The sequence below is a fragment of the Meleagris gallopavo genome, chromosome Z (assembly GCF_000146605.3).
Source record: "Meleagris gallopavo isolate NT-WF06-2002-E0010 breed Aviagen turkey brand Nicholas breeding stock chromosome Z, Turkey_5.1, whole genome shotgun sequence".
In the NCBI taxonomy this organism is placed as follows: Eukaryota; Metazoa; Chordata; class Aves; order Galliformes; family Phasianidae; genus Meleagris; species Meleagris gallopavo.
The window spans coordinates 6,370,247-6,384,006 of record NC_015041.2 but is presented as its reverse complement, the minus strand read 5'-3'; the positions used below and the strand labels follow the sequence as shown (position 1 = coordinate 6,384,006).

At 46.4% G+C, this 13,760-nt stretch overlaps 2 protein-coding genes across 6 annotated transcripts in view; one reads left to right on the top strand and one right to left on the bottom strand.

The window, feature by feature from the left end:
- The window catches only part of UBAP2 (ubiquitin associated protein 2), a 583,216-nt gene extending 569,456 nt beyond the window's left edge, over nt 1-13,760 (top strand). For 2 of the 5 annotated variants that reach the window (XM_019610313.1, XM_019610312.1), the window contains exons 16-22: nt 6,972-7,050; nt 8,521-8,735; nt 9,577-9,676; nt 9,760-9,867; nt 11,293-11,360; nt 12,472-12,663; nt 13,652-13,760. In XM_019610313.1, the coding sequence (XP_019465858.1) occupies nt 6,972-7,050; nt 8,521-8,735; nt 9,577-9,676; nt 9,760-9,867; nt 11,293-11,360; nt 12,472-12,663; nt 13,652-13,747 (858 nt within the window). In that variant the 3' untranslated portion in view covers nt 13,748-13,760. Of the gene's footprint in view, nt 1-6,971; nt 7,051-8,520; nt 8,736-9,576; nt 9,677-9,756; nt 9,868-11,292; nt 11,361-12,471; nt 12,664-13,651 lie in introns of all 5 variants that reach the window. The other 3 variants (XM_010725215.2, XM_019610311.1, XM_019610314.1) reach the window with 2 other exon arrangements.
- LOC109363864 (interferon type B-like) lies at nt 80-2,217 on the bottom strand. Its single transcript, XM_019610317.1, has one exon. It carries the CDS (start codon nt 1,180-1,182, stop codon nt 517-519), a length of 666 nt encoding a protein of 221 aa, XP_019465862.1. The 5' UTR covers nt 1,183-2,217; the 3' UTR covers nt 80-516.

The window sequence follows — 13,760 nt, the reverse complement described above, 5'->3', positions numbered from 1 at the left end:
TAATATCAGGTCTTTATTTCCAGAAAAAAAAAAGTGAATAAATAAATGAACTGATTAATAAATATAAATAAATAATAAAAAAATAGAATGGGGGATAAATAGGCAAATAAATAAAGTTCTGTTATAAATAGCAAGTCATCAGCATGCGCAAATCCAAGTCCAACAACATCCATTGAGACCTTTCCTCTCCATCAGGGGATGTTGTCTACAAGACTGCCTCAAAATAAATGCTGATCCTATCCCTATTGTCTCCCAGGTGTGCAACATCACAAAGACTTCCTTCTTCCATTCCAAACAAGTTCGGGCTGTGGTGTGGGCCAGGCGTTTGGCAGGATGGGCTGTGCCATAGCCAGGCTCAGGCCTTGACACGGTGCCAGTGGGTTGGGCTCAGTCATGCCTGTCTCCCTGTTGCTATGATCCTTGGATGGAGGAAGGCTGAGCAAATGGTGCTGGGCTGACCGAGCCCTTGCTGCATCTCACTCTCGCTGAGTGGCCATTGCTGTTGTCTGGGGACAGTCACTGGATGTTGAGATGTTTGGACGAGGCTGTGAGAGGATCTTGACTTTTCATCTGTTGTATGAGTGTGTCCACATTTTGGAAGCAGGTACGAGCATGGAGGCGAACATGGTCCCAGGAGCAAGCACTGTAGTTGTTGCGCTGGAGAAAGTTGTGAATGGATCTGAAGTATTTGTTGATGCTGAGGTGAGAGTTGCGAGGTCCTTGCTTCTGGGAACGCGTACCTTGGTCTACGAAGCATTGCTCGAGGTGATGGATGTAATGCTGCATCTGGTTGAGGAGGCTGTGGTGTGCGTGGTCAATCCAGTGTGCTGGAGTGTGTGGGCTGCTAAGGATGTTGAAGAGCTGTTGGAGGATGTGGAGGGTGATGATGGCGGCTTGCTTCTTGTCCTTGCTTTCCAGAACGGTTTCTGGGAACGGATAAGTCACGTCTTGTTGTGGACAATTCTGTGGTGGAGGTGGAGCCGCTTTCTGAAGGAGCTGGAGGCTCTTCCAAGAGAAGTTGGCATCTTGGTGGCGAAGATGGTTACAGGAGAAGGCAGCGGTGAGAGCTGGCAGAAGGAGCAAGAGCAGTAGGATGCTGTGCATCCCTGGGGACTGAGGGTTTACAGGCATAGCCTTGGTGGGACTTGTCTTGTGCTCGGCAGCAGCCTGGTGAATCTTCATGATGGTGTATGGGCTGCTGCTGTGAAGCCAGCTTTATGAGAAGTTGCATGTTTCTTTTCATCATTATCTGTAGAGAATTCCCTTGTTTCCATTTTTAGTTTTGCTTTCTATTTGCTTTTTTTCCTTCAGGCTTGAGTCTGGCAAGGTGAGACCACGTGGTGGCTGTAATGGAGGCAGAAGCAGTCTACCCTGTTGTTAGTGTGCCTGCTTGTGGGCTGGCTTGCAGCCAGGCTGTTGTGGTTAAGTGCAGGATGTGAAAGTACTGGGGCAGATGCTTTTGAGGCAACTGCACTTTGTGTGCTTTGGAGTTTTTCTTTTGTTTCTTTCATGGACTTAGAATTCTAAGTTTTATCTGTACACTTCCCTGCCTACCGAAATCCAATGTCTTTTCCCCTGTACCATCTGAATTATTTCTGTTTTACTATGGAAACATGTATGTCTGATTGTTGGGAAGGTTTTGTCATCAATCATTCCTGTGTTCATTCTGGTTGTTTCTTTTTTTGTCTTTTTGTTATGTTTTGCATTTATTGGGTGTATAGCAAACATATTCCTTAGCAGGGAATACTGAATTTCAAGGTGCCAGTTTGTTTCCGTATTGAAAGTGAAAGTTGGCAGAGGTCCAAATGCAGACGTCACCACGTGTGGGATATTTCCAGCAATGAGTAGCACTGATGCAACCAAAATGGGAGTTCCCTTTTTGGGGGGCATGCTTTTTTTTAAAAATTCAACTCAACTTCTTAATTTGCATGTTTGGTATGATAACTTTTTGTTATTGGATTATATAATCTTGTCTGCTGTAATTCTTTTTCTGTTCTGTGTATCCAGACTGTGTGGTAGAAGTGGTGGTGGGACCAAAGACTTTTGGTGTGCATGGTACTTGATGTGCTAGTTGTTTAAGCTTAAGTCTGTAATGTTAGACTGCTTCTTGCTTTTGAGTCCTTTTCTCTCACACTTGATATCAGGAGGTATTTCTGATATAGAATCATAGAAACATAGAATTGCTCAGGTTGGAAAAGACCTTAAAGATCATCAAGTCCAACCACAACCTAACCATACTACCTTAACTCTAACAACCCTCCACTAAATCATGGCCCTGAGCACCACATCCAAATGGTGTTTAGACACATTCTCCTTTTTTGGAGACTTTGGATGTCTTCTTCCATGCATCTTCTGTACATCAGGATATAGCTATATTGTCTGAAATATGTTGGTACTTTTAAAATTATGTGAACAGCATAGTATGTACCCAAGATAACATAGATCTGTTAGTTGATGGGGATGATAACATCACAAATATCGGCACAGACAAAGCAAATCTATTTAATGTCTTCACTTCATCTTCTACATTGATGATAGGGCCTGAGACACCCAGTACCCCAGAATAGAAGATCATGACCTACAATAACAATAAACTTCCAGTGAACTCTGAACTTGTGTGGGATTTGCTGCTCCAGCTGGATGCATATGAGTCTATGGAGCCTGAAGGGGTCAATTCCATTTAGGAGCTAGATTTTGGATGGTTATAAAGAAAAAGTACTTTACAGTGGGGATGGTGAGGCACTGGAACAGGCTGCCTACAGATGTGGTTGATGCCTTGTCCCTTGAGACTTTCAAGGCAAGACTGAATCAAGCCCTGGGCAACCTGATCTAGCTGTTCATGTCCCTGCTCACTGCAGGGGAGTTGGGCTGGATGACCTTTAAATGTCCCACCTGACTAAGGATTCTGTGATTCCAGGGAACTCAGAGAACTGGCTGGTGCTATCATGAGATGTCTCAATTATTTTTCCATGGTGTTAGGAATCTGGAGAGGTCCCAGTCAAGTGAAGACTGGCAAATGTTGTCAGAGTTTTCAAGAAGAATGAGAAACACACTTCAATGCCTGGTAAAATTATGGGGAAGATTGTTCTGTAAGTTATTAGAAAACACCTTAAAAACAGTATAGTCATTGGTTACAGCCAACACAGGTTAAAGAGAAGAAAGTCCTATTTAATTAACTTAATTTCCCTTTAGGACAAGATTACTAGCCTGGTGACCAAAGGAAGCTAACTGATGCTATCTTTTTAGATTTCAGCAGTGCTTTCCATGCTGTTTGTCACAGTGTATCTTTCTGGACGTAGTGTCCAGAATAAATACGGCAAAAACATAGTGTGATAAGATATTGGCTTACAGATTGGGTTCAAATTGTTGTAGTAAATAAGGTTACGTCAGAGTGGTAGTCAGACACTAGTGGGGTTCTTCACATCTCCATTTTAGCACCAATTCTCTTTCATACGTTCATCAGTGCCTTGGATATAGGACTCTGAGGCATACTAAGTAAGTTTGTGACTCCTTCAAGGGTTGTGTCCTTGCAGAGGGACCTTAACAAATTAGAGAACTGGACAGTCTCCAATAGCATGAAGCTCAACAAGAGCAAATGCCGGATTCTGCACCCAGGAAGGGGCAGCCCTGACTGTACATGCAGTCTGGGGAATGAGAGGCTGGAGAGCAGCTCCCAGAAAGGGGGGAAGGGTCTGGAGGGCAAGGTGTGTGCAGGGCGGCTGAAGGCCCCGGGTGTGCTGGGCACAGAGCGGAGGGGCTGAGGGGAGCCTGGTGGCGGCTGCAGCTCCTCACAGGGAGCGGAGGGCAGCGCTGAGCTCTGCTCTGCGTGACGGCGACAGGGCCGAGGGAACGGCATGGAGCTGTGCCAGGGGAGGGCCGGGGGTTGGGAAAGGCTCTGCACCAGAGGGCGGTGGGCATGGAACAGTTGGACACTGCTCTCAGACACAGGGTTTGGATTTTGGGTGGTCCTGTGCAAGAGTTGGGCTTCTTGATTCTTCTGGGTCCCTTCCAACTTGGGGAGTTGTTAGTATCGTTGAATTTAAGAACAAAGCATCTTTTCTGATGTTTTCTTGGAGCTGGATATTAAGTTAATGAGGATCAACAAGGCAAAGTGCAAAGTGTTGCATTTGGGTTGGGGCAATCTTAGCTATGTGTACAGACTGGGAGAAGAACACACCGAGAGCAGCCCTGCAGAAGCCTTGGGACCACTGTGGACAAAAAACATAAGCTAGCAGTGTGCACATGCAGCCAGGAAGGCCAGCAGTATCCTGGGCTGCATCAAGAGAGGGATGGCAGCGGGGGGAGAGAGGTGACTGTCCCCTCTGCTCTGCCCTTGTAAGGCTCCATCTGTAGTACTGTGTCCTGCAGAAGCACAGGAGGGATGTGGAGCTGTTGGAGCAGGTCCAGAGGAGGGCCATGAAGATGCACAGAAGATTGGGGCACCTTTCCTGTGAAGACAGGCTGAGGGAGCTGGGCTTGTTCATCCTGGAGAAGAGGAGGTTCCAGGGAAGCCTCACTACAGCCTTGCATTACTTGAAGGGAACTTATAGGCAGGAGGGGGACCGACAATTTACATGGTCTAATAGTAATAGAACAAGAGGGAATGGCTTTAAACTAAATGAGATGAGATTTAGGTTAGATGTTAGGAAGAAATGTTTTACTCATAGGGCAGTGAGGCCCTGACACTGCTGCTCATAGAGCTGTGGTGCCCCGTCCCTGGAGGCACTCAAAGCTGGGCTGGATGTGGCTCTGGGCAGTCTCAGCTAATGGGGGGCAACCAGTGGGTTGGAAGTGGATGATCTTTAAGGTCCCCTTCAGCCTAAGCCATTCTGTGGTGGTTCGCTGTCTTGTACTTTTCCTATGAGTTCTGTTTTGGATGTGTGTATGCATAAGTGGGTGAGGTAGAGATTTGTGGAACTCATAGGAGACTACTGCTTTTCCCCCACCTGTGGGGCAGTGGGAATAATTGAAACTCTTCAACTCTATTCTCAGGCAAATTTTGTTATACTTTGTGCAATTTGTATAGGCAAAAATGCTAGCAGTTCTGTTCCAGTTCAGAATTTTCTTCATTATGTTATGGCATTTTCATGTCAGGAAATACTACTAAACCTTTACGATCTTTAATAGGAATCTGCTTGAGTTTTGTTAAGTGACTGATGCTGGAGTTTATAAAATGGGAATTATTTGGAATGGAGAGGATGAAGAAATGTGGTTTCAAGTTACAGAAGGTGCCTGCAATACTAAATCTTTGCCGAATTGTTTCATGTTCAGTGGTGGAGGACTATGTGTGAGAAATGGGGCAGTGACACACAAGCGTAGCAGTGTGGAAGGTAAAGTTGAATCTGAGAAAGCATTTGAGTTGTCAGGGAATTTGCTGAGATAACTGTAAAAAAAGATGCTTTTCCAGTGTTGGAGAATGTATGGAAACAGGTACAAGAGTGGTTAAAACGTTAGCTCAGTGTGCATCAGAAATGGTGAGGAACAAGTGAACCACTTAGAAGGGAAACCACTATATAGTGTGATACCCCACAGCTCACCCAGATTGGGAAAGGGAAACTCTCCACCCAAACTGAAAACAAAATGCTGCTTTGTTTTTCTTAGTGTGCCCTATCATCTTGGAGTGCAGGCCTGCCGGGGTGAAGGCTGTCCTAACTTTCTGTATGAGACCTAGAAGAATGATTTAAGGCATGGTCTCTGTATTTCAGCATTTTTCATCATGAACCCTGTTGGTTGAAAATCAGTAAAAAATCTGAGCACCCATCCCCTTAATTGTTATTAATTTTAATTTTGGTACCAATGAATGTCTCATCGTAGAGTCTATGAGCATTGCAGTGAATTGAAGAACAGTTGAGTTGGAAGTAACTTTTAAAGGTCTGGTCCAGCTCCCCTGCAGTGAACAGGGACACCAACAGCTAGATTGGGTACTCAGAGCTGGTCCAGCCTGACCCTGACTATTTTTAGAGATGGGGCCTCCACCACATCTTTGGACAATCTGTTCCAGTGCTTCATTGCCCTTATTTTAAAAATTGTTTTTTTTTAATATCCAGTCTAAATTTCCTCTCTTTTATTTTCCCTTGTCCTGTCACAATAGACACTGCTAAAGAGTCTGTCCCCTTCTTTCTGCAGCTCCGCTTTAGATGCTGAAAGCATGTACACAGCAGGGGATTGTCTTGGGCACTCTGCTTTGGAAACCTCTACTCCAAAGTCTCCTCTAACATATAGTTTAAATACTTTTTTCAGTAAGCTCTGTTTGCTGCAGTTTTCTCATACATCTGTACTCTTTATCTAGGTGATGTTTTTACTTTTAGAGAATAGGACATAGTACATGACTGTTAGACTGCATCCACATTGCAATTATGGCTCTGGCCTGACCTCAAGTCTTTGGCACCCTGGATGGCCTGTTGCTCTTCCAGACTCAGTCCTGCTGGACGGTGTTGGCTCTGAGCTGCAGGTTTGGAAGGAAGAGCTTTTGGTTGTTGCCTTTGAGCACTAGCGAATACTCAGTGAGAAGTGTCGCTCCTCTGTACCTTTACGGCAGAACCTCTAGGGCTTTTCTGCTGGCAGGAGGTGTTGAGAAGCTGTTATTAACTCTATGCACTTGTCAGCAGCCACCTCTCAGACTCAGTTTGTGTGTTTAAGGGAAAATAAAAGTAATGACTCTTCTTGTGTCTCAGGCCCTAAACTTCCTTCCTCCTAGATGCTTTAGCAGGTTAAAGACAGAAGCTTTGACCAGCCTTGTAAAATTACCATTAAGTGATGAAGTGTTTGTAGGTGATACTAAGTGTCCATTAAGTAGGTTTAGTTTGAAATCAAGGGTCCAGGTAAATCTTTAGCTCTGTTGTAAATTTGAGCAGAAGCTGACCTTATAGCTTCTTGCTTTTAAATTGTTATGTTTGGAAAACAGGATTTGTAAGAACTATTCAGGTCTTTTATGGTTTCAATTATTATAAATAATGTTCCATCTTTTTAAGGATTACTATGGAATTACATTCCCTGCTCCTGCAACCTTGACAGGCAGAGATGGGAGCCTTGCTAACAACCCATACTCAGGTGAGTGCTCTTGTAAGACAGAGATAAGTGAGATGTGCTGGTTCTTGAATTCAGGTCATCCAGCTGTTGCTGAAAGAGCAATTGTTTTTCCCTTCTGTAGGCAATTATACTCACCCAAGCAAAGTAGGCAAATAAAAGCAAGCTTCTCACAGTTTTGATGTGGATTTTTCTGCATAGTTCTGATTAGTAATTCATACGGCCTCTCTTTTGGGATAAGGTTGGATAGTATTTGAGAGCAAGTGCAAAATTGTTAAAAATGTAAATGGCAGTGTCATCTAGTGCCCTTCCCGTGCACATACAACTGCTTGGAAAATACCGGATAGTTTAATATGTTTTCTTGAAATTCCGCTGTCTCTTGCTTTCCTCTTTTGGCAGGGGAATAGACCCTTTCAGAACCCTCTCAGCAGCTCTCTATTCCTAGTTATTGCTACTTTATAACTTCAGTATTCCCACCAGGAGCTGTCTATTGCAGTTGTTCTCCTGCCCTCTTCATAGTCTAATGGACTTCATTCTCAAAAGTGGTCTAAGAATCCCTTCCTCATTTTTTGTTCTTCATTTATCAGTGTGCAGAGATTACACTGCAGCATGTTTAACAAGTAGTTTTCTTCTGCTGCCATCTGATTACAGCTTAAAGCTGTAGCCATATGAATTATAATTTCTATGATGCGGGCATTCAATCTTGTCATGTTTCTTTGCAACCAATGAAAGGGAATACTGGTCAGGAGGAGACAGATGTGAGGCAGATGTGTTACAAAACCAAACACATAAACAGGCTGTTCTGAGTGCTGTCAGAAAATAGAAGTATTTTTTTGAAATTTTCTGCATCATGATCACTTCTCTTGGGAGGTTGATTGTGGGTTAATAACCAAATTTCCCTTCCTGCTTCTTCAGTAAGGTGGTCCACGATGCAAGCCTCGCTTTCCTGGCCTTCAGCTACTGTCTCCAGAACTTTGGTGGTGTGAGGAACCAGATATCTAACTAGTCATGCTTCACAAATAAACAGACGTTGACAAAAATATGCCCATCAGTGCCTGTAAATCCTAACTTGCTCTCAGCCCATGAACCTTGGCTAATCAGTTTAACCTCCAGGAGAGTCACACTTTAACCAACAACCATTTGCACTTTGGCTTTTTACCATATTTCTGCTTTTAGCATATTTTGTTGCAGTGGTCTGATAGTAATGAATCTACTCAGTGTGTGTGAAATAGGTGGGTATTAGTGTCTACATTTTACTGATGAATTAGTCACGTCACAGAGTTCTGTGCCACAAATGGGTGACATACCTGCACTGTCAGGAATGGAGACCAGGAGAGCTCTTCCCATGGAAACCTACAGCCTTTCAAGTTAGGATGTGCTTTTTTTTTCCTTTTCTTTTTTTTCTTTTTTCTTTTTTTCAGTTGTTTACTTGTAGATCGAAGTTCCTTGTGCAAAAGCTCTGATCATTCTTCTGATCAGTTCTTTCTTTTGCAGGTGATGTAACAAAATTTGGCCGTGGGGATTCTGCCTCTCCTGCTCCTGCAACGACCCTAGCCCAGCCACAGCAGAACCAGACGCAGACTCATCACACCACTCAGCAGCCCTTCCTCAACCCGACCCTGCCACCAGGCTACAGCTACACTGGGCTACCTTACTACGCTGGAGTTCCAGGTGTACCCAGTGCGTTCCAGTATGGGCCAACCATGTTTGTAAGTGTCGCAGCCTTGGCTGTAACTCTCCCTTTGTGCCTCTCTGGTTTTACACTCCCAGCAAAACCTGCTCCATCCTGCAAGGGATCTCCAAAAGATTTGTCCAAGCTTGAGAAAATAATTGCTGTCCCTTCTCCAAGAGAAGAGGAAATTTGAAAAGCCAGAAGCACAGGTTACAGTAAGTAGTAGGTAGCTGCAGCTTATGGATTTTTAGTGTTCCTGAAAACTCTCAGTCCGTAGAGAAACAGAGACCAAAAGCTGAGTCAAGCATGCTGAGAGTGCTGAGGACATCTTTCAGAGGAAGTGATGCCCCACGAAGCCGTGGAGCAGGACTGGTAGTCTCAGGAGGGAGGAAGTTATCTGGGAGGATCTTGTGCTCCGGGCAGAACGGTAGGTGATTCTATTTTAGGACACTGTAGGACTGTGTTTTATGAAACAGCCTCAGGTGGGAGCTGGTTGGTGTGTTGTTTGATTCTGGAGAGCATTTTCGTTGCTCCTTTTTGGTTTCTGGATAAGAATTTGCTGCCTGCAGTTAGTTTTATTACACTTATGAAAGGAATGTGCAGCCTGTTCTGAGATGTGATTGCACTGCAGTAGGAAGAAAAGCCATGTGATGCAGGACCGGGGGCAGCTATAGCAAGAAGCCTGTGGCTTGCAGGGATCTGCTGCAGCAATCTACTGCTGGCAGCCTGAACACCACCTCCCATGTGATCGTGGTGTTCCCAGTTCCAAATTACCTTTCCCGTGTGAGCTGGAGGTGCCTTCCCCACTAGGTGGCAGAGGGAGTTTGCTTTTGGTGCCCAGCTAACTGTGCCTTTTGTTCCTTTCCTCTTTTGTTCAGGTACCTCCAGCATCAGCAAAGCAGCATGGAGTCAACCTGAACACGGCCTCGACTCCTTTCCAGCAGGCGAGTGGCTACGGTCAGCATGGCTATGGAGCAGGTATGCTCATCACTGTGCCTTTCACTGGAGCATCTGCAGAGCTGCTTGCACACTGTAACACATTGTCTTGTACACACCAGCAGGCTATGATGACTTAACGCAGGGAACGGCAGCTGGAGATTACAGCAAAGGAGGCTACAGTGGGTCATCTCAAGCACAAAACAAATCCACTGGCACTGGACCTGGGAAAGGTAACACATGAGACTAGAGGTGACTCTTGAGTGGGATTTAGTAGGGCAAACTCCCAGTATTGCCAGTGCTGTGCAGTGAACATAGCGTCCAGCTTTAAAGAGGGTCAAGATCCAAGCTGTTTCTCCATCTCCCGTATACAAAATGCTTTTTTTCTCCTAATGGCCCAAGAATTCCTTCTAAACCTAATGCCTGAACTTTGCATAAGGACCTGTGTGGCTGATGTGCAGCTTTGTCCTCAGTTACACGTGGGAGAAGTGGTGAGCTGCTTTCCCTGCCAAAGTTGTCTTTGGTGAAGAATAAGCGGTCTCACAGCAGTGCTGTGTCGCTGAAGACAAGGCAGCTGGTGCTGCTGCTGAAATGGTCACCTGCCAAATGCTGACTTGGATTTTGGGTTTGTTGGTAGGCACATGAGTTAGCTGTGTGTTCAGTGAGCAGGGCAGCTCACACATCTCTGGGCTGTTGTTGTTTCAGCTGCTGTCCGTATGCTCTGTAACTCATTGCATTGTTTCATGCGTGGAAATGTTTCCTCGTAACTGCCAAGGCTAAAGAATGTACACAGCTTTGTTCTGCACATGCTGGTTAGACCTGAGAAATTTGTACTGAACTGCTTGGCACTAGCGAGTTCATCCTTGGGCTTAAGCAAATACCAAGCATTTGTGTGCATCTGAAACATCAGCTGGTTGGTATGCAGGCCTTCAGCTAAAAGCTACTGATACTGTACTCAGTGGCCTGCAAAAGAGCTGTCTCCTAGGAATGGTGCAGGATAGGGATCTCCAACCCACTGGGTCAGGGCCTCTGGTTCATTGGCTGGAGAAACTACTGCTTTTGTACGGATTCAAGTGAAGCCATCAGATTCTGTCTTTGTAAGCCCACAAATGAGTGGCAATTTGAGTCAACTTGCTGGTGACAGAGTGTTTCTGCTTCTGTGGCACCAGCTAATCTGTGTGGAAGGCAGCTTGAGTTAGTGATATTAATTTTGAAGGGCCAGAAGAGTGTTGCAGACCTCACCCTTCAGTTTGATGTGTGAGGACAGGAGCACAAGCTTGTAGCAGATGCAGAGGTTCACTGCTGAGTGCATTATTGGAAAGCTCTTTAATGCTATGATAGAGCCAAATGTATCCCTAATCCTAGGGGAGAGCTGGTGTTTTGTGAGCTAAATGAGTGTTCAGCACAGCTAGAGGTGAATTTGAATCCCAGCTGTAGTAGAGGATAACCTATCCCAGTGGGCTGGTTTCCTGCTTTGCAGCAGGAGCAGAGGCTGTGCCCTTCCTCTCACTCCTGTGGGTTTCAGAGTGCAGAGCAGAAGGTGTATGGGGCAGAGGCTGCAGGTTTGGGTGCCTCAGCACCAACAGGAAAGCAAGCACACAGGATTCAGGCTGGTTGCTGCTTAGCTTTCTCATTGCCAGTGGCTTTTTGTTTTCCAGGTGTTTCTGTGACCTCAAGTAACACAGGTGTGCCTGATATCAGTGGCTCAGTCTATAACAAGACTCAGGTGAGGAATGCTGGACTCTCCTCCCCGTGGCCTAAGGCCAGTCTGGTGGCTCAGTGGGATGCTGGCATCCAGGAGCATGTCCCTGGCTGATTGGTGGCAGCAGGCTTTGGCTTTCCTTGGGCTGGCTCTGCTTGCTGCTGGAGAGGAGTATCTCCCATCTGCGGCATCTTCTGACATACAAAGCTCCCTGTCCTGTCACCTGCAACCTCACACTCTGTTCCCTGGCGGCAGGTAGAACATGGTAGTACCACTGCTTTTAGTCAAGAATAGCCCCCAGAACAGGTGAGTGAAGAGCATGTTTGCTTTTCTCCAGAGATCAATCAGCAGTGCCTCCCCCTGTGCCTCAAGGCCTCTTGCATGGGGTACTACTACAGAGTAGTACCAGCACTACTCTGCTCACCTGTGGGGCTCTTGCTGTGCATACAGAAAGTGCCTGGAGGAGCTGTGGTATGCAATGAGGGCATTCAGCTGTTTTCCTGCCAGGATAGTGGGACCCACCATGTGCTTGGCTGTGATCATAGAATCACAGAATGGCTTGGTTTGGAAGGAACCTCAAAATGCACCCAGCCCCTGCCATGGGCTGGTTGCCCCCACCAGCTCAGGCTGCCCAGGACCCCATCCAACTCAGTCTTGAGCACCTCCAGGGATGGGGCATCTGCAGCTGCTCTGGGCAGCAGTGCCAGGGCCTCACCACTGCAGGTCAGACTTCAGCCCCATTACATATGCTTAGCATCAGGGGCAGAGCTCTGGCCTGAGGAAGGAAAATGTTATTGCAATTAGGCTGCCCTGAGTAGTCTGGACCCTCTTAGGGTGTGAAGAGCTGATTTTAGGCAGCTGCTGCAATCCTATGTCCCACTAAGTGAAAAGAGGTCAGGGAAAGCAACACAGTGATCAATAAAGTATGGATATTTTTTTAAAGTTACAGGCATTAGAGCAGAAATAGGAGTGAGAACAGCGGTTGAAACTCATCTGCTGAAGTGCTTGTGGGCATTTGGCCTGACCTGGTCATGGGGTGTAGGAAAGGCGTAGGGATCTGTGTTCTCTTGTTCTTGTCTGGTCTGTGCATGCTCCTGCTGCTTTCTGACAGTATCCATCTTGCCTGTTTGTGCAGACGTTTGACAAGCAGGGATTCCATGCTGGCACACCGCCTCCTTTCAGCCTGCCCTCTGCTCTTGGATCTACTGGGCCCTTGAACCCTGGTGCTGCCCCAGGTTATGCTCCAGCCCCTTTTCTCCATATCCTGCCTGCGCATCAGCAGCCTCACTCCCAGATGCTGCATCACCACCTTCAGCAGGATGGGCAGGTGAGCCAGCCCCTTCACAAAGTGCATGTTGTGCTCACTCACCTCTTGGTGTGGGATCTTTGCTTTATTCTGAGTTAGTTGGTTTTTGGTTTGCCCATTGGGAAGGTACACTGGGAAGGCTTGGTGCTGTTAAGCGGACTGGGGAGGGCTATTGGGTGGATCCTGCTCAGAAGAGGCCTTTATGATGTGGGTGCAGAGGGGTGAGCTGCTGCTGTTCTCTGGAAGTGAGCATTTGCACTGCAAGTGAGGGGAAAGCAAAGCATCTGCTTGCAGATTGCATCACAGTTCCAGTTTCTGGTTTGGTTTCATCAGCCAGAGTGTTTCCTCACTATAAATTTTCCCTAGGAGGAAAAAAAAAAAGGCATTCTGCTGTAGAGTCTGTAAAGAGGAAATGACTGGTCTCTCTGAATGCTGACATCCATGGCTGGTGCGTTAGCCTTGAGAGTGCTCCTGGACGTTATGCAGCCCTGCTGTTCTGGTGGTACAGCACAGAGAAGTGCAGCCTGTGGGTGCTAGGGTCCCATGGCTAATGCTGATGTCATAGAATCATTAGGGTTAGAAAGGACCTTGGAGATCATTTAGTCCAACCCCAGCCCTTCCCCATCAGCCATCAGTGCCACATCTTCATGTATCTTGAGCACCTCCAGGGACGTTGGCATCACCACCCTCCATGCCAATAGCATTACCACACTGTCAGAAAATGAATGTTTCCTAATATCCAACCTGAACTTCCCCTGGTGCAAGCTGAGGCCATCCCCCCTCGTCCTATCATTGATACCTGGGAGAAGAGGCCAACCCTCACCTCACCACAATCTTCTTTTGGTAGTTGAAGAGAGAGATAAGGTCTCTCCTGACACTTCTCTAGACGGAGCAATCCCAGTTCCCTCAGCCACTTGCCATAAGACTTGTGCTCCAGACCCCTCAGAGCTCTGTTTCCCCTCTCTGGGTACACTCCATGGCCTCAGTGTCACTTCCTTTCTGCTTCTAGGGAGGATCCAGCCAGCGCAACCAGCCCAGCACCATGCAGCAAAAGTCTCAGGCTACCAAAACTGCCTATGGCACTTCTCCATACTGGACTAACTAAATCTGAAAGGAGA

Coding starts and splice junctions, on each gene's coding strand:
- LOC109363864 (XM_019610317.1), bottom strand. CDS start 1,182: ATGAAGATTCACCAGGCTGCTGCCGAGCACAAGACAAGTCCCACCAAG.